The sequence below is a fragment of the Salvelinus sp. IW2-2015 genome, linkage group LG5 (genome assembly GCF_002910315.2).
Source record: "Salvelinus sp. IW2-2015 linkage group LG5, ASM291031v2, whole genome shotgun sequence".
In the NCBI taxonomy this organism is placed as follows: Eukaryota; Metazoa; Chordata; class Actinopteri; order Salmoniformes; family Salmonidae; genus Salvelinus; species Salvelinus sp. IW2-2015.
The window spans coordinates 29,901,892-29,923,646 of record NC_036844.1 but is presented as its reverse complement, the minus strand read 5'-3'; the positions used below and the strand labels follow the sequence as shown (position 1 = coordinate 29,923,646).

The following is a 21,755-nucleotide window of genomic DNA, read 5'->3' as shown; positions in this document are numbered from 1 at the left end:
TGCTTGTCTGTACCACTGAGGGGGGAGGCTCAAGATAGCGACATGAGAGGGTGTAACATTTCTAGCTGAGGAACAATTTCAGGGTTTTCTCACAAAAAATATATATCTAACCATACAATGTAGCTATTTTGAATAATTTTGTAATTAATCAAACCATTGACAGATTTTTTACGATTTCCAACGAACAAGCTAGCTATCGAAAAGTGTCAGCGTGTGTAGTTAAGTTAGCCTGCTAACGTCTTCATAGCTAGTAGCATAGAATCAGGACATGACCAAACTGTTGCTGAGATAATGAATGTTGAAACTTCCAAGGAGAAAAGAGGCATTGTTGAAACTCACTCATATGTTTGCAGTGTAAAAAAAGGGGGTGAATGTGATTCATACCCGAATACCCCAACCAAGGAGCAACTTCCAAAGCTGAGAAGTGAACCATCAATGAGCCAGCTACAGGACAACATCGTCCGCATCCTCACGGCTAAAATCAAAGAGAGCGCAGATGACATCATGTATTTGGTAAAAAAAGAACAGTATCAGCATCGTTAACCTGAAGAAATCGAAMAAATTATTTCAATGCTGAGGAAGTAAAAACTCTGAAGCAGCAGAACGCAACATTGAAAATGCAGGTTGCAAAGCAGGAGAAGAAACTCACTGAAATGGAGTCAAAGGWAAACGAGAATGACCGTATAGTCGGAGATGGAATCTTCGAATTTATGGCATAGCAGAAAAATCTGACGAGAACATCAAAGCAAGAGTGAAGGACATTTGCAGGGCAATAGTCCCGGAGGAGGAGCGAAATGTTGTTGCAGGTTCTCTGGATGTAGTGCACCGCCTGTGTAGGCTGGGAGATGGGGAAAACAACCAGCCACTGTAATATTKATATGTGTAAACATACTGAATTATAATTGGATGCATTTTACCGCCATATCATACTGTGCTATGATTGGTTAAGACCACCCAAATGGTTAGGTCATGGTCAGTTTGATCCTGGTTGGCGATACGTGAACATGCCAGTTATAGCTAGCTAATAAAGAGCTACGTTAAGAAATATCCTGTAGTACTGCATTTTATTATTTTGTACAAAGTGTGCAAAACAAGACACGACCAGTGATCATGAGATTAATCTCCAGGACAGGGTAGCCTAATGGTTAGAGCGTTGGACTAGTAACCGAAAGTTTGCAAAATCAAATCCCAGAGCTGACAAGGTACAAATCTGTCGTTCTGCCCCTGAACAGGCAGTTAACCCACTGTTCCTAGGCCGTCATTGAAAATAAGAATTTGTTCTTAACTGACTTGCCTAGTTAAATAATGGTAAAATAAAAAAGGGATATGACATGGAAAAGTGCGAAGAAAAATGACTATTTAAAGAAGAACAACCTGAGGTTCAAGGAGGATCTGACAGCATTTGACAAAGAAGCTCGGAATCGTCCGTGGCCAATGATTGAGAGCAAGGAAGGGAAAAGTGCATACTTTGCGGGAGCCAAGGCTTTTGATAATGGAAGGGAAATTCACGCTGACGCCTAGCTTGTTGACTGCTGGATTTATCAAGTGAGTTGTGCAGGACTGAGTTTTATTTGCATCTGATAAAACGTTGTATTTCTTGAGGAAAGAGCACTGTTTGTGTGAACCTAACTTTTAAAAATATATATATGTTTTTATGGCAGGGAAATTCGCACTGACACTTAATGTTAGCTTGATGGCTATTCGTTTTACCAATCTATGGTACAATGTTATTTGCAATTGTATAAAAATATAATTTAGGTCAACCACTTGCGTGGCGCAAAGGACTGTTTTTATTTGCAACTAGTAAGAACTTTTKTTTTTGTGAGAACCCGATTCATGTGAACGTATACAAGTTTAATATTCTTCATATAGTCACTGTGATAGTAAATGTCCATTTCTGTTTTTTCTATTAATGCCAGGGGAATCCGTAATGTTTTGAAAAGGAAATCTTTATTTTTGTATTGTAAGGGTAAGAGTGCCGACTTTTATTTAATTCAAGAAACTCATGCCTGTTCCACAGATACTGCGTTTTGGAAGTGTCAATGGGGGAATGATATTTGGTTTTCATTTGGTACTAATCGGTCAGCAGGTGTCGCTATTTTAAAAGGCAACTTTAAGGGTCATATATTAAGTCATGAAGCAGATAATACAGGGAGATGGATTATATTATTGGTAAATGTCAACCACGTTCAATTCATTGTTGTAAATACTTATGCTTCCAATAACAAGTCAAGTAACTGTATTTTATTTAGATACATTGAGAGGACAATAAGTAAAATTGTCTAAATTTCCATTGGCCAAAGTAATATGGGGTGGAGATTTTAATACAGTATTACATGCTAATCTAGATAGATGGCCTCCTAAGGATAGACATTCTTTGTGAGATAAGAAATATATGTCTAAGGTTAGCTGTTCGAGATATTTGGAGACAAAAGAACCCAGATAAGATTATGTTTACATGGAGTACCAAAGATTTATCTATACAATCCCGTATTGATTTCTGGCTGATATCTGAAGATATGGCTGACAAGGTTGATACAGTCTCGATTGAACCATCGATTTTAACAGACCACTAAGGGATCTCAATAAAGATAATTATGCATGGTTTGTCAACAAAAAAAGTTAGTAAAGGTTACTGGAAAATGAACAAGACTTTATGTGAGAATTAAGTATTTAAGAAGGAAGTAGCTGGAATTATTGATAAATACTGGAATTGTGCCTGTGTTATGAAATACGTTTGGAAGTTACTGGGAGCTAATGAAATTTGATATAAGGCTTTTGGCTATTTCAATGGGGAAAGAAATTGCTCGTGCCAAGAGAAAGCATATGACATCATAAAGGGAATAATGCATTATACAAAAAAAAACTGAACTAACTAATCAGGAATTACTGGATATATCATCATTGCAAATGCAGTTAGACTGTATCTACGAGGAAAAGGCCCGGGGAGCGTTTGTAAGATCAAGACGAAAATGGATGGAAGAGATAAATACAAAATATTTTTTTTATTTAGAAAAAAGGGCAGGCGAAAAGACTTCCATATGTATATTAATAATACTTCCAATGAAAATCCAAAAGAAATCTCTCAGCATGTTGCCCAGTTTTATCAGAATCTGTATACATCAGCCCAGTCAACTTCCAATATGGATCTTTTCTTAGACAATGTAGCAAACATTGCTAAGAAGWTAGATAATGATTTCAGTGATTTTTGTGATGAGTTATCTGAAATTGAGATAAAAGACTGTATTAAAAGCCGTAAGGACAATAGGTCCCCTGGAAATTGTTTTAATAAGTTAGTTTTATAAAGCATTCAACGATAAATTGATTCCTTTCATTTTTGCTATGTTTCAAGAATCAATAGAAAAAGGGGAGTTACCGGCTTCCTTAAAGRAAGGTGTAATTACTTTGATTCACAAACCTAATAAGGATACTCTTTATATAGACCACTGGAGACTCATTAGCCTGTTGAATAATGATGGGAAATGATTTGCCCTTGTATTTGCTAAGAGGTTGAAACAAGGCTTACATCATATAATTGATGAAGAACAATCTGGTTTTATGCATGGTCGACACATTAGTAATAACATCAGGTTGATCTGAGATATGATTGACTATAATGACCTTATCCTTGATGATAGTTTTCTTATGTTTGTTGATTTTATAAAGCTTTTGACACTGTAGAACATGAGTTTATGTTCAAAGCAATATGTTTTTTGGGGTTTGGTGACTTTTTTGAAAGCAGTCCAAACTTTATATAGTGGTTGTACTAGCTCTGTAAAATTAGCTCACGGGACATCCCAAAGATTTGATATTGGCCGTGGCATTAGGCAGGGTTGCCCAATTAGTCAATTTTWATTTTTATTGGTTACTCAAATTATGGCTCTTCATATCAAGAAAGGGAATTTAAGGTGTTTCAGCACRTGGCAATGAATTTCAACTATGTCAATTGGCTGATGATACCACTATATTTTTAAGAGTCAGGAATGAGGTTTCTAAAGCAGTTTCCTGTATTGAAGACTTCCTTAGTTTCGGGTTTGAACATTAATATCAATAAGTCAGTCTTATTTCCACTCAAGGATTGTGTTTTACAGGAAGTATATGGTTTCCCAATTAAAGATAAGGCTACTTATCTTGGAATTGTTATATGCAAGGATGAAAAACAAAGGAGTGAATTGAACTTTAACCCCATRATTGAGAAAACAAAGAAGAAATTGAACCTCTGGTTGATGAGATATATTTCGTTATACGGTCGGGTTTTATTATCCAAAGCTGAAGGGTTATCCAGATCGGTTTATGTCTCATTATCACTTGACTTACCCCCTAAAATTGTAAAGGGCTTAGATAAGATTCTTTATAATTTTATTTGGAGTAACAAGCCTCACTATCTACAAAAATATATTCTCACTAATACCCAAGAACAAGGAGGTCTTGAGGTTTTAGATTTCAATACTCTAAATAATACTTGTAAAATAAATTGGATTCTGAAGTATGTTAAGAACCAGAACAGTATTTGGAATGTCTTCCCTAAGTATTTATTTGACTCTGTTGGTGGTTTAGAATTTTTGCTTCAATGTAATTTTGATGTTGATAAAATCCCAATAAAGTTGGCCAAATTCCATAAGCAGGCAATTTAAGCTTGGATGTTAGCATATAAACACAATTTTTCCCCTCACAGATACATTTTATGGAACAACAAAGATATACGATTTAAAAATAAGTCTCTTTTTTTCGTAACTGGTTTGAGAAAAAAAATATTTGGTTGGTCAGTTACTGAATGAGGATGGATATCTACTCTCATATGGGGAATACTTGATAAGTTTAAAATTCCAATAACCCCGAAAGAATATGCAATTGTTTTTGATGCGATTCCAAGGGATTGTATCTCTTTTAAATTCCTCTGTGGTTGAAGTAACATAGATTTACATGAAAATATATTAATTGGCAATATTAACATCAAAGATAAATGTAGTAATAAACAGATTAGGAATATTGTTTGTGATACTACAATTCCCTCAGCAAGATTKTTTTGGTCAAATATCTATGGTGATATACAATGGGGGATAGCATGGAAAATTGCTAACAAATATTGTATCAGTAACAAAGTAAAGGAAGTTACTTTATGTTACATAGAATTTATCCTGTGAAACATGTTTTGGAAAGATTCAAYCTGAAAATAACTGATTTCTGAGGAATGAAGGAGATCATTTTGCATGTGTTTTTTGCCTGTATTTATAGAAGATTTTTTTGGGGATTGACATACTGAATTTTGTTACAAAAAAAATAGGACTGGTTGTACTATTTAATGGTTTTGATATAATGATTTATTTCAGAAATTCTGATAAAGATGTAGTATATTTAATTCAACTGCTAATAATACTAGGTAAATTTCATATTCACAAATGCAAATAGTCTAAGTCAAAACCTAACTTTTTTAACTTTATAAATGAGTTTAAACAATATGGCACTACTTTAACTAAAATGAAAAACAAAAAGGCAATTAAAACTTMTATTATTTATGATTCCTGGCAATGTAAATAGTTTGTTTGCATATGACTATTGCTCTTTTTTGTTGTTATTTGTTAATAAAAAATAAACACCGAGGGGATTCGATTATCTGGCCCGGGTTACCCCGGTGAGAGGAGTTAGCACCAGGTGAACAGTGATTGCATTCAGAGAGGAAGAGACGAAACAAGAGGGGTAGCTGGGCGCAAAATCGGTCTTCTCCAGCAGATGCCGTGTTTTCGTTTTTTTCGCTCATCAAGCGAGGACTTTTTGTATTGTGGRCAATGAGTCGAATTTGGTAAACAAAAGTGTAATGGCTTATTTGCTACGTGTGGCTTATTTAATCGAATATAAGTTTCGTAATACTTAGGTTGTTACGAGTGTACTGGTATAAGTAGGACGTGACATTCCAGCAACTTTGAGAAAAAACACTCACTCAGAAGAAGCAGTCCTCCATAGAATGAATGGAATTCAACAGTATTTCAATTAAATGTTTCAAAGACAAAATGGCATGTATTTTGTTGTATTGGGGACAGTAATATTCTAAAAATGAAAATCCAGTCAACTTTTTAAAATTAGTCCACTGTTAAAGGTCCCACAATGTTATGCATGTCTGCGTTAAGTTTTGGATACAAACAGTGGARTAGTGGGYAAAAAATACCTAAAGATAGTTTGATTTTCCCTTTAAGTGTCTAATAGAATAAATGTGTCAAAAACAAAATGTAGACATAGAAATGCTTTTCTATAACTCCCCCACTTACAACGGTGGGGGAGTGCCAAGATGGAGGTGTAACAGTACTCTTCTTGCGTTGTGTACAATCAATCAACGACACGAACTCCAACTTGTAGCACCAGTCATGGAGATTTATTCTGATAGAAACAGCACAGAATTGTACGTCATGCAATGCACGGCTCACCATCCAACGCTGCACTCACGCACGCTGGTTTGGTGCTTGTTCACTGGGCAATGTAGTTACCAAAATAATACAACAATTACAATATACAATATAATATTTTGAACAATGTACCTGATAGAAACAGCACAAAATTGCACGTCATGCAATGCACGGCTCACCATCCAACTCTGCACTCACGCACTGTACAATACAATATAATATTTTGAACAATGTACCTGATAGAAACAGCACAAAATTGCACGTCATGCAATGCACGGCTCACCATCCAACTCTGCACTCACGCACTGTACAAAATATACGAACCCCCCCACCACAGTAAGTTGCTAGCTAGTATTAGCTGGAATTCTCTACAACAAAATGCACAACAAATATGCACTAAAAACGCCACATCTTATGTGTGGTGTTCTAATAACATTTACAAACAAATTGATATAAATTGTACATTTAAAATCATCACTTGTGAGTATAAAAATCACTTTTGACGTACAGTGCTTTGCAACCAACAACTTACCGCTGGTTTGGCGCTTGTTCACTGGGACGATTCTAACTGAAACATCCTCCCCCGTAGGCAAGCTACGCAAACCAGCCAATAAGATGCCATGTTGAGTAGGCGGAGGCAAGACAAAAATAAAACCAAAAACCCATTGGCTTAACAATGAAGTGGCAAGGGGAATCACCAATATAACCCTGTTACAGAGGCACYGTGGCTTCAACATCGGACCCCATCAGTCATCTAGTGTATATATAAATCATTGGTCTGTACTGAAGTCAAAAATATCATTTGAAGTGGTCAGTACATAATGGAAAAGATACTATAATGTATAGTTAGTTGCTCATCCATAGTTACGTTTCATCCTCATACATACCCGCCATACAGGACTATGAATGACATTTATATCGGTGTTTTCTCATGGTGATAAAACAAAAGAACAAAAGTACAAGGAAGTACTTAAGGCTTTATTTAAACAGATAGTGACATTGAAACGATATTGAAGTAATCAAACGAATAGACTACAGGTTTCTAACATAAGCAATATATTCGAGTATTTTAAAAAATACAATATTTTTTTTATCTACATAATAAACTTCCTATTTGTCCCCCTAAAATATCACAAATCGATTATTGCCTATCCTTATTAACATATTTCTTCAATTTAATTTAAATTCCACATCCAAATCAACACATTTTGTTGATGAATTTGACTTTTAGCAAAATTTCAGGACTCCACCTTTGTGGATCTGCATAAATTATATTAATGTTAAACAAAATGTATTTTGATATTGAAATCTTTCTGCTTGTGGGTTTGTCTTTATCTCCATGTTGCTAAATTCTACCTTGTCATTTCCTTCATACAACCTATTGTGTTACTCTCGTTTGTTTCTCTTTTTTCCAGAAAAGTTCTGTCGTTTCTGACCACCCCCTCCGCGTGGCCCTCCACGTCCTCCTCCACGACCCCTCCCTCCTCCCTCTCTCCGTCCCTCCCACATGGGCATGGGGGCCTCAATTTCTCCTGGCCGTCCACCCCGGTCTGGTACACTGCCCATCAATACCTTCACAGAGACAGAGGAGAAGACAGAATAATCAGAATAGTTCATCTCTTTATCTTCATTCTAAAAATCAAACAAAAACTCAAAGCTAGTTAGCTACAGCATACCTTGTAGACTTCAGTGCTTTCCCCTGCCTTTACTGGTAAAATGTAAGATTGGTCTTTTCTTGCTGCAAGCAGAAGAGACATGGAGACTTGGGATACGAGGGGAAGTGATGAGAGTGGAGGTATTGAGGCAAGCACTTCACTGCGCTCCTGTGGAGAACATGGAAACAGGTTTACCATTAATATACATGTAGCTACTAACAATAAAGGKATATAAAACGAAACAATATATTTTTGGGATCTGTGTTACTGTCAAAAGTCTATATTCAGATATATATGCAAAAAGTTAATGCTGACTTACACAGATCGTCAATCCTAATTTTCTTGCTGACTGTGGAACTCCACTTCTGGTTCTGACTTCATTTCTGCGCTTTGCTGTGCTCTCAGTAAATGCTCACTGAATGCAAAAAATTCTGTTGCTCATCACACCTCATGTCACCATGGTGAAACTCTCAATCCTCTTCCTTGATTTTACATCTGAGGACTTCAACTTTTGCTCCTGACTGACATGCCTTAACTTGCTGTTCACTGCAAAGACTCTCCCTCTCAAGATCCTCTGTCTGACCCTATTCAATGAAAACCTGTCACCTGGTATCCAGGGGGGAGGGGAGGGAAACATTGCGCCAATGCAAGAAAAGGGCATGTTTATGTTTGTTTTATACTGTAATGTATTTTTGTGGAATATAATTGTGGATTCWTGCAACTCCAGACATTTTTTTGACTTATTCTGGAGACCCAGGTCTGATGGAATARGGTCCTTAGGAGTTGGAGATCTTATCATACTACCATGTTTAGCAGATATGATCCAAAGGTCAGTGCTGGCAACGCCTTACAGACTGTTCCACATGGGGCGCAGCATGCTGCCTGAAGCTGTGAAGATAGGAACAAAGTCCATTTCTGTGCTGTGCACATGCCTGCTAATTCTGCTCGACGTGGCCTTGCGTTTGCGCCCCATTGACTACAATTAAGTAATTTGCACTCTAGTGCTTTTAATGTGGACATACATTAGGAACACCTGCTTTTTCCAATGACAGACTGACCAGGTGAAAGCTACGACCCCTTATTGATGTCACTTGTTAAATCCACTTCAATCAGTGAAGATGAAGGGGAGGAGACAGGTTAAAGAATMATTTTTAAGCCTTGAGACATGGATTGTGTARGTTTGCCATTCAGATGGTGAAGGGGCAAGACAAAATATTGAAGTGCCTTTGAACGGGGTATGGTAGTAGGTGTCAGGCAGAKCGGTTTGAGTATGTCAAGAACTCAACAGTATCCCGTTTGTATCAACAATGGTAAACCACCCAAAGGACATCCAGCCAACTTGACAACTGTGGGAAGCATTGGAGTCAACATGGGCAAGCATCCCTGTGGAATGCTTTCAAAACCAAAGAATTGAGGCTGTTRTGAGGGCAAAAGGGGGTGCAGCTCAATATTAGGAAGGTGATTGTAATGTTTTCTACACTCAGTATCAATTTAGCCTGCATATTAAGTAATGTTTAGTAAAGAGGCAGTATTGCATACCTTTTCCTTCTCTCCCCAGGCAAAGGACTGAAGTGTGACCTGAAAACGTTTGATCATCATTTGGCGTCGACAATGATAGTCCTCTAATAGAGCCTGATTTATCTTCTGGACATGCCTCTAAATAGGTGGAAAAACCAATACAGAAATGAATAACCTGGTGAATAAATAAGGTACCAAATACACTGACAATCTTCAGCACTGTCATGAGGAAACCCCCCCCCCCTTTGACAACCTACCCATTGCTCAGAGTTGAGATTGGTGTCCAGCAGAGGTTCTGTCACATCMCCACACGGCAATATCGCAAGACGTGACTTCACCTGAATAGTAAAGTGTGATAGAGAAGTGGGCACTGTATCAACAGCAACATTCTGCAGACACTTTTCATATCACATCCTGTCTGAGTCGGTCTCCTCCTTACCTGATGGCACACATCTGTAAGCCGTGAAGACTCGTCCATGTTTAGGGTTTGAAGCAACAGAGCCAATTCACGCTCTGTTTCTTCCTTCCTGTCACCTTGTTCCATCTCCTGGCCATCTTCATATTCTTTACACCAGTTCTTTGTATCAACAATGCTGGGATCTTCRGCTCTCTGCTCTTTCTCAGATTTACCTTCACTCTTCTCATCCTCTGGATGTAATTCTTTATGTTGAAGTATGCGTGCTGCTTGTAATTCCGACACCATAAACTCTGCAAATAAGACCATAAGGACAATAGCATCAACAATACACAACTTACATTATTCACTTCGTTTCAACACTTTGACATTTCAAGAACTCCCACCTGCCTAATCTCTCTCACCAGTGAKTTTGTTGAGGAGAGGAGGACTCAGTGGATCTGTGGTCAGTGCAGCGTAGGGACAAAGTAACTCGGTCAGCAGGGTCCGCAACTCCCCCACTAGGACAACACCAGTCTTTCGGTCTGAAATGCGTGCGTACCAAACACACACACCATAATTGAGCAAGGCACTTAGCTCTAATGTGCTTCAGGGACACKGTACTACTATGACTGACCCTGTAAAACAACACATTTCACTTCATCTGTCCTGTGTATGTGAAAATAAAAATCATATATATATAGTGTGCAAAGCTGTCATCAAGGCAAAGGTTGGCTACTTTGAAGAATCTCAAATATAACATTTTGATTTAACACTTTTTTGGTTACTACATAATTCCATGTGTGTTATTTCATAGTTTTGATGTCTTCACTATTATTCTACAATGTAGAAAATATAAAATATAAAAATCCCTGGAATTAGTATATATAGCAAGTGTCTGTAGGTGCACCTTCTAGCTGCTACCCTTGTATCYTGTACAATTACATGATGACTTAGTTGTAAGGTTATACCCTGTAACTCTGAGCAGACAGCCCTCAATTCTGACGCCAGCCAAGTGAGCAGCGGACAAGGAAGCTCATCACACCTGCACCGTCTGACACAGACACTGCTTGTGTACCTGAAATAATGTTAAAGTAATGACCGAGATCAAGCAACACATGTAATAGCTAGATAGATAGTTAAGGTTCAGAAAACACAGTGGCGAAAGCAAACGTATTAAACTGAGTCACTCAGCGACTAGCTGAGCTACTCTTGTGCTGTTTACTTGTGTATCCCATCTGGCACGTGCAGTACGTCTGCTAGCTAGGTAGCAMACATAACCTAATCTGTTTTCAAAATACACGTACAAACTCACCCAAGAGCCTTTATAGCATATATTGTTCCTATATCTCTCTCCATTATAGACTCAATAGAACACATTGAAACATGTAGCTATTGCATTTGCAACAAGTAATTTTCCTTTCCCGTCTTTCCCAAATGTTCGGTTAAAATACTTCCGGGTTCTACTTCCGGGTTCTGTAGGTATACAATGGATTCAAGGCAAGGTTAATAGATCGAAAATCCACTTTGATGCATCGATGCGAATGTCACATTTTATGAATAACACATTACAGGACATATGCATGGATGAAATAGCCAGTGTAGCTTTTAATTTCTGTAGGTAAATTACAATAATTATCGTGCATTGGGACATTTTATTATAATATCCGTTACCTAAAGGTGTTATTCTGCACTARATGTTTTACTCCTTTACACTGTGCCTTTAAAACAGGTTTCAAAGGTTATAGCCACAGCTGCAAGGGGTTAATTAACAGTATCTGTTATAGCTATGTGAGTCTGATCCATAATTAAAATCTCAACTTGTGACCAGTAATCAAGAAACATGACAGAAAAAAAAGAAAAAAAAAACTAGAGTCAAAGTCTTCAGATTTTATTCTCAAATACAAAAAGAGTAAGTTTTGATTTAACACAGAACCACATGCAGATACTGTTTTACATACATGGTATATGGTATAAAAAAGTTTTACAACCACACATGAAACTAGTTAATGATCACAAAGATTGGAAAAACAAGTTGGAGGGACAATAGATGACCACCACTGTTACATAACGTTTTAAATGGTGTGAAACAATACATTTTGGTAAATGTTGTTTTACAAGCTCTCTTTATACAGGTTATAGAAAAAAGTAATCAAAATGTTTGTCTTCAAGACTTCAATTTCAATAAATATGGGCAAAATATTAATGGATTAAATCAAAACCTCAACAGTTGAAGATACATTTTTTTGTATATATATAATTAGTCCAGACTCTACACCAATTTCTTTAAAATGTATGGTTCTTTGATCTAACATTAAAACTAAAAATGACGCGTAAACAGCAAAATATTAAAACAAAAACAAAATGTTGTCCTACAATCTTCCATCTCTCTTAAAAACACATTGAAATGTACACATGCAAATCCCAGCTACCTTTTATGAGCTCTAATAAACATTCACTGCACAACACTGAAAAGTGTACTACATATGCATGTTAAACTACACCACTGTTGCTCATTTAAAATAGCCAGGGTCTACAAACAGGCAAGACAAATAAGCTGAATGTTACTAAATGGTTGCAGGACCTACTGCAAAAACAATGCTAATGTTGTGGCGTGACATTAAAAAATAATTCCTATACCAGAAAGGCAGYGAGAAAAACCACTAGACCCTGAAAAGAAAACCTTGAAAATGTTAGCTATAAGAAAGGGAAGACTAATCATTAAGGAGATGATGGATGAGGACGAAAAGACAGGTGTAGCCTGCAGGCAGGATAAGCAATGGAATGCTGCTCAGGGAATGGATCCGTCTCATCAGTGCACTACTGTAGGCCTACTGCGTGCCTTGGGAGCCCTGAGAACCCTGGCTGTAGTTGCCATAGTTGCCGTATTGGCTGTAGTACTGATTCCATTGGCTCTGGTTCTGGTAATACTGCTGCCACTGCTGTGCATACTGGATCAGAGAGAGGGAAAGAGAGCAAGACATTATGAAATGAGTTTTAGACAGGTGACAGGTTAACGTTGAAACTAAGAAACTGGCTAGTCACCTGTTGATACTGCTGGTTGTAGTTCTGCTGCTGCTGGCTGTAGGTCTGTCCAGTGGCGGCAGGAGCAGCAGCAGCAGCGGCAGGAGCAGCAGGAGTTTGGCTATAGCTCTGGCTGTAACCTGGGTATTGGCTGTAGCTGCCGTAGTTGTAACCTTGGTTGTAGTTGCCTTGATTGTAGCCRTGATTGTAGCCCTGATTGTATGTCTGTGGCTACAAGTTAACACATACAATGTCAGAAAGTTGGAAGGACTGGTGAAGTGTTGACAGAGGAAGAACCACATGTAAGGAGATGCCATTAAAGGGAAACACCAACATTTTGCAACTTCATATTCATTATCTCCAGTGGTGCATTTCTATGTTGTTGTAAAAAGATAGGAAGATAAGTGTTTCCAATTACATCATGAGTGCGAGTCGTGTGACTTTGACCAGTTGTGAGTAGGCATTGCCTACTAATTGGTTGATGACGTCATTATCCGTTTTACTACAAAACATAAACACAGCATTTTCACACGTTGATGTTGGGGTGGTACTGGAAATGATGAATATGAAGTTSAAAAAATGTGTGAAGATTCCCCTTAAAAAACAAAGTAACCAATATATTAGACAGCWTACCTGTCCTTGGCTGTAACTGCCAGTGGCTCCCTTGTTATATTGTCCTTGGCGGTGTTGATTGTAGCTCCCTACAGATTGTTGGTTGCGGTTGTAACCATGTTGCCCTCCTGCTGCGCCATCACGGTTGCCTCCCCAACGATTCTGCTGGTAGCCTCCACGGTTATAGCCTGTCATGTATAAAGGGCAGGAAGTTAAGTAGGCTCACAACACAAATTTAGAAAAACAAAACAGTTGAGCAGAAACCTTGCTCCTCACCTCCTCTGAAGTTGCCACCTTGGGGTCCGCCACGACTTTGGTAGCCTCCCCTCCCTCCTTGGGAGCCACCACGGTTGTCATAGCGCTGATAAGGTGCATCGCGACCACGGAAACCTCCTTGGCGGTTGTCGAAGCGTTTGTCAGGGGGTGGGCCGGCCTTGCGGCCCTCCTCGTTGTACTGCTTCACCAGCGTGTCAGCCTCTTCTTTTTGAAGCTCGATGAAGGTCACGTTGTCAAGAAACTCACCAGCTTCTGGGAGCACAAAGTTGGCTACAGGAAGCAGAGGGGTTGGACGTTGTCAGGACGAGTATAGCGGCGCCGTCGAAAGACAAAGAAAATCATTATTACTATCTGATAGACAATACTAGGAAGGGGTAGGAAGGGAAAAGAGGGAAGTGGGGGAGAGTTATACCAGAATTATAGCAAAACATTACCTCAAGGGACAGGGGAGAATTTGATCCAGTTTAAGGAGGATTTGTATTTAACTAGGCAAGTCAGTTAAGAACAAATTCTTATTTACAATGCCGGCCTACCCCGGCCAAACCCTAACCTGGACGACACTGGGCCAATTGTGCGTCGCCCTATTGGACTCCCAATCATGGCCGGTAAGGATACAGCCTGGAATCGAACCAGGGTCTGTAGTGCCTTAGACCGCTGCGCCACTCAGGAGACCATAGGAAAATAACAAAACTAAGGAGAGTGATGAATATGTCGTTTTCAGTTGTAAACCACAAATATAGCTTACGGAAGCATAGCCTGTGGGCGTATGTCCTCAGTTAGTCCTTAAGTAATAAATGTTGATTTCTTTCTACTCCCCTGGTACTGGAAATTGCACTGCCAATGGTTTTGTTAAAATTTTCAATTGATAATCTATTAAAGATCTCATCCTTCAAGGGTCAGAATCAATACCCAACACTTGAAATGGACGTCACCCTGCACCCTGAGTTTGCAGTGCTAAATAGATGAATGAGAAAGATGAAAGAAATGGTTCAAAATAAGAGAATGATAGATGATAAAGGGGGAAATAGTGGGAATAGCTCTTTAAAGGGGGGCAGGGGACAGGTGGGATCTTCCAAGTTTCGATAAAACAAAACAAAAAACATAGGAAATGCATTGTCTTTGTGTGGTTTTTAATTTTTGTTATCCATGGAATTCCTACCTTTCATTTCTAATACAGCATGATCGGGAACATCCTTCCCTTCCTCATCAGTTCGCTTTAACGTTCGCTCTTTTAAATCCTCGTCCGTGGGACAAATTACAATAGCCTTGCGTTGAAAACCTTCAAAAGGACGCATTTTTCGTCTCTGGGCTGATCCATATACATTTGTCTAGCAAAGTTGACAAGAAAGAAGTAGAAGCTGTTTATTATTGTTCACTTGTCTGCTTTTGTTATGGCTTTGCGTTCCATAGGAGGGAAATTGGATTCCTGCAATGATGAAAGTGAGAGTTTTTTTTTCTTCATGCCTATATTTACTGTTCTGGAACTACATATGGTTGTCTCTCACAACTTACCGTTGTGTCTGGAATGCATTTCCTGTGAGAAAGAACTTTGGGGACCCATGTTAGCCATCTATTGGGTTAATTCTTGCAAGTTCTCAACGGGTCAACGTTTCCAATGAATAGCTAAGAACGTTAGCTACTTAAAATGCAAAATACTACATTACACAAGAATAGTAGCATCTTTAAACATGTTCCATCTTTGAATCTATTTTTGCCATATTGACAGCTCACTCTTACAAGCTTGAGCAAATAGATGAATGTTCCTGTTAATCCCTTCTTCCACAGAGCTCACATTCACTTCCATACAATTAACAGAAGAAAAACATCTGTAAAATCAATTGAATTGTCTCCAGATAAACCCTTTTAGGGCAATCAATGTACTGCTTTTCAAACTATTCTCTGTGCTGTCATTGAGTTCATGTAACTTGCTGAATAAACCAACAATTAATAGTTTATAGAGCTGCGTAATATCTTGCCTACAATAACAGGGTCCCCTTATTTACTTACCAGAACTTACCTGCTTGTCATTAGTCCACCTGTCATGACAATAACAACATACACTACCTACCTGTCAATACTCACTAATTCCATGGCATCCATAAGAATGTCCAAGACCTCACCTACCTTGAGTAACTTGAACAAACGCCCTGAAAATTCAAACATGTTAGTTTTCACTTACCTTAATGTTTTATTCATTTTACATACAACATTCAAAAGTTCCATATGCTGTCTGTATAAATCAGCTATCTTACATCAAAGGTGATGTGAGTTTGAACTAATCTTACAGTTAACGAACAACAGAAGGTGTATTTCTTACTCACCACCCGGCAGTGTTTACTTGTTTTTCAACATCTTATTATAGACATGGACTATTTGTACAGCTTAGAGCTCTTTTTCAACAGGACATACAGAGAGGAAATAAAAAAATATTGAGTAAAAACATACAATGTCAATACTGCTTTCATTTAAGCGAAAACAGAAATAATGATTTCAGCAGCATGTTCAGGACAATGAAAAGTTTGATAACTTCCAGGAGTTGTTGATCAAGGCTTCTACACTAGAGACAGTATATCAAAGAGTGCATTAATGAACATGTGCATCAGTGAACAGCAGTGGGCGGGAGGTTGAGCACATTAACATAGAATGGGGTGAGAAATCAGACAGTAGATACCTGATCCAGGATGTAGTTACGCTTCTTGCGGGCAGCGATCTGGATCAACCTGTTCAGACACTGTGTGGCCTGCTGGATCAGGACATCCCAGCGACCAGCATAGTTCTTCTGACGACGCAGTCCCATCACCTGAGGGTGGAGGTTTTCATTACGTTAGTGGGGAACTTTACACTAAAGACCAAGACTGAAGGATTCTGTGTTCAAACAAAGATAACTGACCTTCATCTTCTCCATTATGGCATTGGTGCCCAGGATGTTGTATTTCTTTGCAGGGTGCTCTGTCGCGTGCTTTGAGGCCCAGGTGGTTTTCCCAGATGCAGGTAGGCCAACCATCATCAAGAGCTAAGGTAAAAACAAGAGACAAACATGAGGAATAAGTCCTGGCATCTCACAGCTACTGACGACAGAAGGAATCTAGTCTAATGATCCAAATCAACAAACCACTCAATGAACCAATATGGCAGACACTCACCTCACAGTCAGCCTTGGTTGCAGGCCCAATTGTTCCCCGTATCCTGTTTTCCAGAGGGACGTTCTGAATGAAGGTGTATCCCTCGGGCAGGGGGAAGAAGGGCTCCTCTTTCTGGCCAAAGTTAAATTCAATTGCACAGTTCTTCACAAGAACGTGGGGAAAGAGTGGCTGTTTAGCTAACTCATCCCGTGACACACGGAAGGCCACATCCAGCCACTTGCCGTTCTTTGAGAAGGCCATCTCCACTTCATCACCACTATCGAAGTCCTGAACCAGACATGGAGAGGAAAACATTTAGGCTTATTGAGTACTCAGCTTTTATTAGGCAGACGAATCTAGGTGAATCTTCTGTACTATCACAAATACTTACAATGTAGCACCCAAGGACATCATTTTCACGAAACTTTTCCCCGTAATCCTCAAATTTACAATTTGAAGATTTCTTGCCAGTTCCTCCATAACCATAAGAGAATTGTTCTTCACCTGGTATAGAGTCAAAAACAATAAGTTTTGTGTTAGTTTCAAATCGCATAAAATATTTATAATAACAATGAGATAATCCCAAATTTTCCAGCTCAAGTACAGCAGCATTTTCACAAACTAACCGAGCTGGGTGTTGCAGGTATCCAAGGACCAGCCAATGCGCACTACATGTGGATCAGGCTCACTGCTGGGAAGGTGCTTCACAGAGATCTCCTCGTTTATCTGGATAACAAAACATGCACCAAATTCATATTTATTCAAATCAACGAGACTCCTCAATCGGAAAACACAACCTGAATATTCCATCAACAAAGCGCCTAAGTGAAATGCAACTTAATTTAAACAGGAAATACCTTCATTTCAAAGCAGACTTGCCCTTTGTTGACGCCATAGGAAGCTCGTGCACCTGACCACAGGTATGCAAAACCTTCGATGGTGAGCGGGTATCCACTATACCGGTCACGTGATACCTTGAAGTGCAGATCGCAATTATCTGTGAAAAACAAAACCATACCCCCAAAGGTAAATAAATACAGTTGAAGTCAGAAGTTGACATACACCTTAGCCAAATACATTCAAACTCAGTTTTTCACAATTCCTGACATTTAATCCAGGTAAAATATTCACTGTCTTAGATCAGTTAGGATCACCACTATTTTAAGAATGTGAAATGTCAGAATAATAGTAGAGAGAATGATTTATTTCAGCTTTTATTTCTTTCATCACATTCCCAGTGATTGCCTTTAAATTGTTTAACTTGGTGGTTCAAACGCTTCAGGTAGCCTTCCACAAGCTTCCCACAATAAGTTGGGTGAATTTTTGGCCCATTCCTCTCTGACAGCTGGTGTAACTGAGTCAGGTTTGGGGCTCCTTGCTCCACACACACTTTTTCAGTTTCGCCAACAAATTTTCTATAGGATTGAGGCAGGGCGTTGTGTATGGCACTCCAATACCTGACTTTGTGTCCTTAAGCCATTTTGCCACAACTTTGGAAGTATGTTTGGGTCACTGTCCATTTGGAAGACTCATTTGCGACCAAGCTTAACTTCTCTGACTATGTTCTGAGATGTTGCTTCAATATATACCACCTAATTTTCCTACCTCATGATTCCATCCTTGTGAAGTGCACCAGTCCCTCCGGCAGCAAGCACCCCCCACATGATGTTGCCACCCCCGTGCTCACGGTTGGGATGGTGTTCTTCGGCTTGCAAGAATCCCCCCTTTTCCTCCAAACATAACGATGTCATTAGGCCAAACAGCTCTATTTTTGTTTCATCAGACTAGAGGACATTTCCCAAAAAGTACGATCTTGTCCCCATGTGCAAACCGTAGTCTGGCTCTATATTGGCGGTTTTGGAACAGTGGCTTCTTCCTTGCCGAGCGGCCTTTCAGGTTATGTCGATATAGGACTCGTTTTACTGTGGATATAGATACTTTTGTACCTGTTTCCTTCAGCATCTTCACAAGGTCCTTTGCTGTTGTTCTGGGATTGATTTGCACTTTTCGCACCAAAGTACATTAATCTCTAGGAGACAGAACACGTCTCCTTCTGAGCGGTATGACTGCTGCGTGGTCCCATGGTGTTATACTTGCGTACTATTGTTTGCATGTGGTACCTTCAGCCGTTTGGAAATTGCTCCAAGGATGAACCAGACTTGTGGAGGTCTACAATTTTTTTCTGAGGTCTTGGCTGATTTCTTTTGATTTCCCCATGATGTCAAGCAAAGAGGCACTGAGTTTGAAGGTAGGCCTTGAAATACATCCACAGGTACACCTCCAATTGACTCAAATGATGTCAATTGCCTATCAGAAGCTTCTAAAGCCATGACATCATTTTCTGGAATTTTCCAAGCTGTTTAAAGGCACCGTCAACTTAGTGTATGTAAACTTCTGACCCACTGGAATTGTGATACAGTGAAATATAAGTGAAATAATCTGTCTGTAAACAATCGTTGGAAAAATGACTTGTGTCATGCACAAAGTAGATGTCCTAACCGACTTGCCAAAACTATAGTTTGTTAACAAGAAATTTGTGGAGTGGTCMAAAAATTTGTTTTAACGACTCCAACCTAAGTGTATGTAAACTTCCGACTTCAACTGTATGTTGTTAATGCACACAATAAACCATTCAACACAAATTCTACTACCATCACAAAACAAACAGTACTTTCACTTACACGTATCAATAGCCACAAGAGTGTCATCAAAATCTTCTTCCTCTTCCTCTGCTGGGGGCTGTGGTGAACGTGCCCTGTGCGCGAGAGCGTGGAGCATAAGCTAGGGGTATAGTTCGGAAGAATGTTTTCAAGGCACTTTAGTGAAGCCGTTTTCAAACCTGTTCCCCCACACTTACCTTCTTTCCTCTCGGTGTTCATAATAGCCATAGCCACGGCCTTCATCGTATGGCCTCTTACGGTTGCATCGGTCATCCTCCGTTTTGSCTTGGCTCACCTGCTCAGCCTCCATGGCCTCGCATTCATTGGCAGCATCTGGAAGATGTGCCTCTGGCTGCTTTGGCTCCTTCTTCAACTGCTCCTGCTGCAGAGGTTCATCTGCCTCTTTTTTCAACTCTGCTTTCATCACAATCTCATCTGCACCAAAGAGGACAATGTTGTCAATAATTACAGCGTGAGCAGCAGGGTGAATTAAGAGAATATACTAAGCACTAATCTGTTCATTTGAGGTATGTTATTACTGACCTGGCTTAATTTCAGACATCTCCACATGCTTTGCTTCAGGCTCAATTGATGCTGGTTCCACTGGCTTTGGTTGCACTGMTTCAGGTTTCATAGCCTCTGGTTGRYSWGGRTCTGGTTGRYSWGGRTCTGGTTSRMSRYMCTCTGGTTCRMCRKTCTCTGGTTCTAACACCTGTGCCCCTTCTCGGCTGTCTTCCTGTGCCCCATCCCGGCTGTCTTCTTCCTGCTCATCTTCACTCTGTTCACCATCACCTTTCTCCTCATTAAACTTTTCTTCTTTAGCCTGCGGGACAAACTGTACTTCATCGTCCTCAACATCTTGGTCTTCTTCCCCATCATCTTTAACTAGTATGGAAAACACAGTGTCAGTATCACAACCTGCTTGATTTACAACTTTGGAATAACAGCAGTTTCATCCGCATGTTTACAATTGACAGCCCACTAGTCACGTTGAAACAAACAGTACCACCCCCATTTAAAAACGGAAAATCTGTTAACAACAGTCAACGTGGCTCTACCAATGCAATCGTACAACTGTCTACATACACATAGAAACCCCTAAATATTTGTTTACCTTCATCTGAGTAGTCGTCGCCATCTGCGCCAATATCGTGTTCCTCATCCCCCCCAACATCAGCAGTCGGTGGCCCGCCCTCTTCACCTGCAGCCTCGGTCTCAAGTGCTGATTGCAACCTTATGACAAGATCCGCCTTCAGCCCACGAGTATCCAGGCCTCGCTGCTGAAGTTCCTCTTTCAGCTCGTTGACTTTGAGCTTCTTCACATTGATTCCACTCATCTTTCATGCAACTTATTCAGTGATCAGAAATCCCAATCTGTAAGAAATTTGTTTACAGACAAGGAATGTAGTTTAGTAGACGCCTAGCATTGGCTATGTTTGCTACTGTATCCATTTCGTTGCGTTACAAAATCGTACATGGACATCGCTCCCGTTAACAGAAACATAAAATCCACGGCAAAACAACGCATAGGTCCAAAGCCAACAGTTTTCATAAAACTAGCTAGTGCCTAGTTACATTATAGACTTCACTACGGTCTTTGCTACGCCAGTATTGCCTGCCAACTACCGGTAGTTAGCATTAGCAACTAGGCACATTTTTACAGGATAGTCACCTAAGGTCGGACACCAAAACAACGGATTCTGAAACGTCATAGCTAGCTAGCTGTAWACAAACATATGTGCATGATAGCTAGCGTCGCTACTATTTGTAAATCATGCGAGTTTACATTCAAAATACACTAGCGTACATTACTAACCTCTTTTCTCACTCTTTTAATTTCCTTGCTTGATTCATGCAGTGACCAACTCAACTGAAACAAAATGGACGATTCTGTTGTAGCCAGAAAAGGTTAGCGCTTGCCGTCTGCTCTGTGATTGGCTAGAGGCCTTGTAGGTAATATTTGAACAACAGTGTTCCAGTTGCTGTGCCTCTCTACAGGCAGCAGAGGGCGAGGAAGGGTTGCTGTTTGTTACAGCTTAATACAATTATTGCAAGCCGTTAAATAGATACGTTATTATGTTAGGTCTATGGTTCAG

General features: G+C 39.5%; 2 protein-coding genes across 2 annotated transcripts; both read right to left on the bottom strand.

Moving 5' to 3' along the window:
- Window positions 1–7,355: 7,355 nt before the first annotated feature.
- Window positions 7,356–11,339, bottom strand: im:7138535 (protein FAM98B). The gene is made up of 8 exons (XM_023988073.2): window positions 11,281–11,339; window positions 10,937–11,043; window positions 10,391–10,510; window positions 10,011–10,279; window positions 9,829–9,909; window positions 9,593–9,709; window positions 8,075–8,221; window positions 7,356–7,970 (listed from the first exon to the last, which is right to left on the bottom strand). Exons 1-8 carry the CDS (start codon window positions 11,322–11,324, stop codon window positions 7,785–7,787), a joined length of 1,071 nt encoding a protein of 356 aa, XP_023843841.2. The 5' UTR covers window positions 11,325–11,339; the 3' UTR covers window positions 7,356–7,784.
- Window positions 11,340–12,371: 1,032 nt separating this feature from the next.
- Window positions 12,372–21,565, bottom strand: hnrnpul1l (heterogeneous nuclear ribonucleoprotein U-like 1 like). Its single transcript, XM_023988071.2, has 16 exons — window positions 21,476–21,565; window positions 20,774–21,033; window positions 20,203–20,544; window positions 19,857–20,094; window positions 19,681–19,754; window positions 17,857–17,996; window positions 17,626–17,725; window positions 17,391–17,503; window positions 17,021–17,287; window positions 16,768–16,890; window positions 16,549–16,677; window positions 15,037–15,205; window positions 13,878–14,147; window positions 13,623–13,789; window positions 13,011–13,220; window positions 12,372–12,916 (listed from the first exon to the last, which is right to left on the bottom strand). Exons 2-16 carry the CDS (start codon window positions 20,994–20,996, stop codon window positions 12,797–12,799), a joined length of 2,685 nt encoding a protein of 894 aa, XP_023843839.1. The 5' UTR covers window positions 20,997–21,033; window positions 21,476–21,565; the 3' UTR covers window positions 12,372–12,796.
- Window positions 21,566–21,755: the final 190 nt, after the last annotated feature.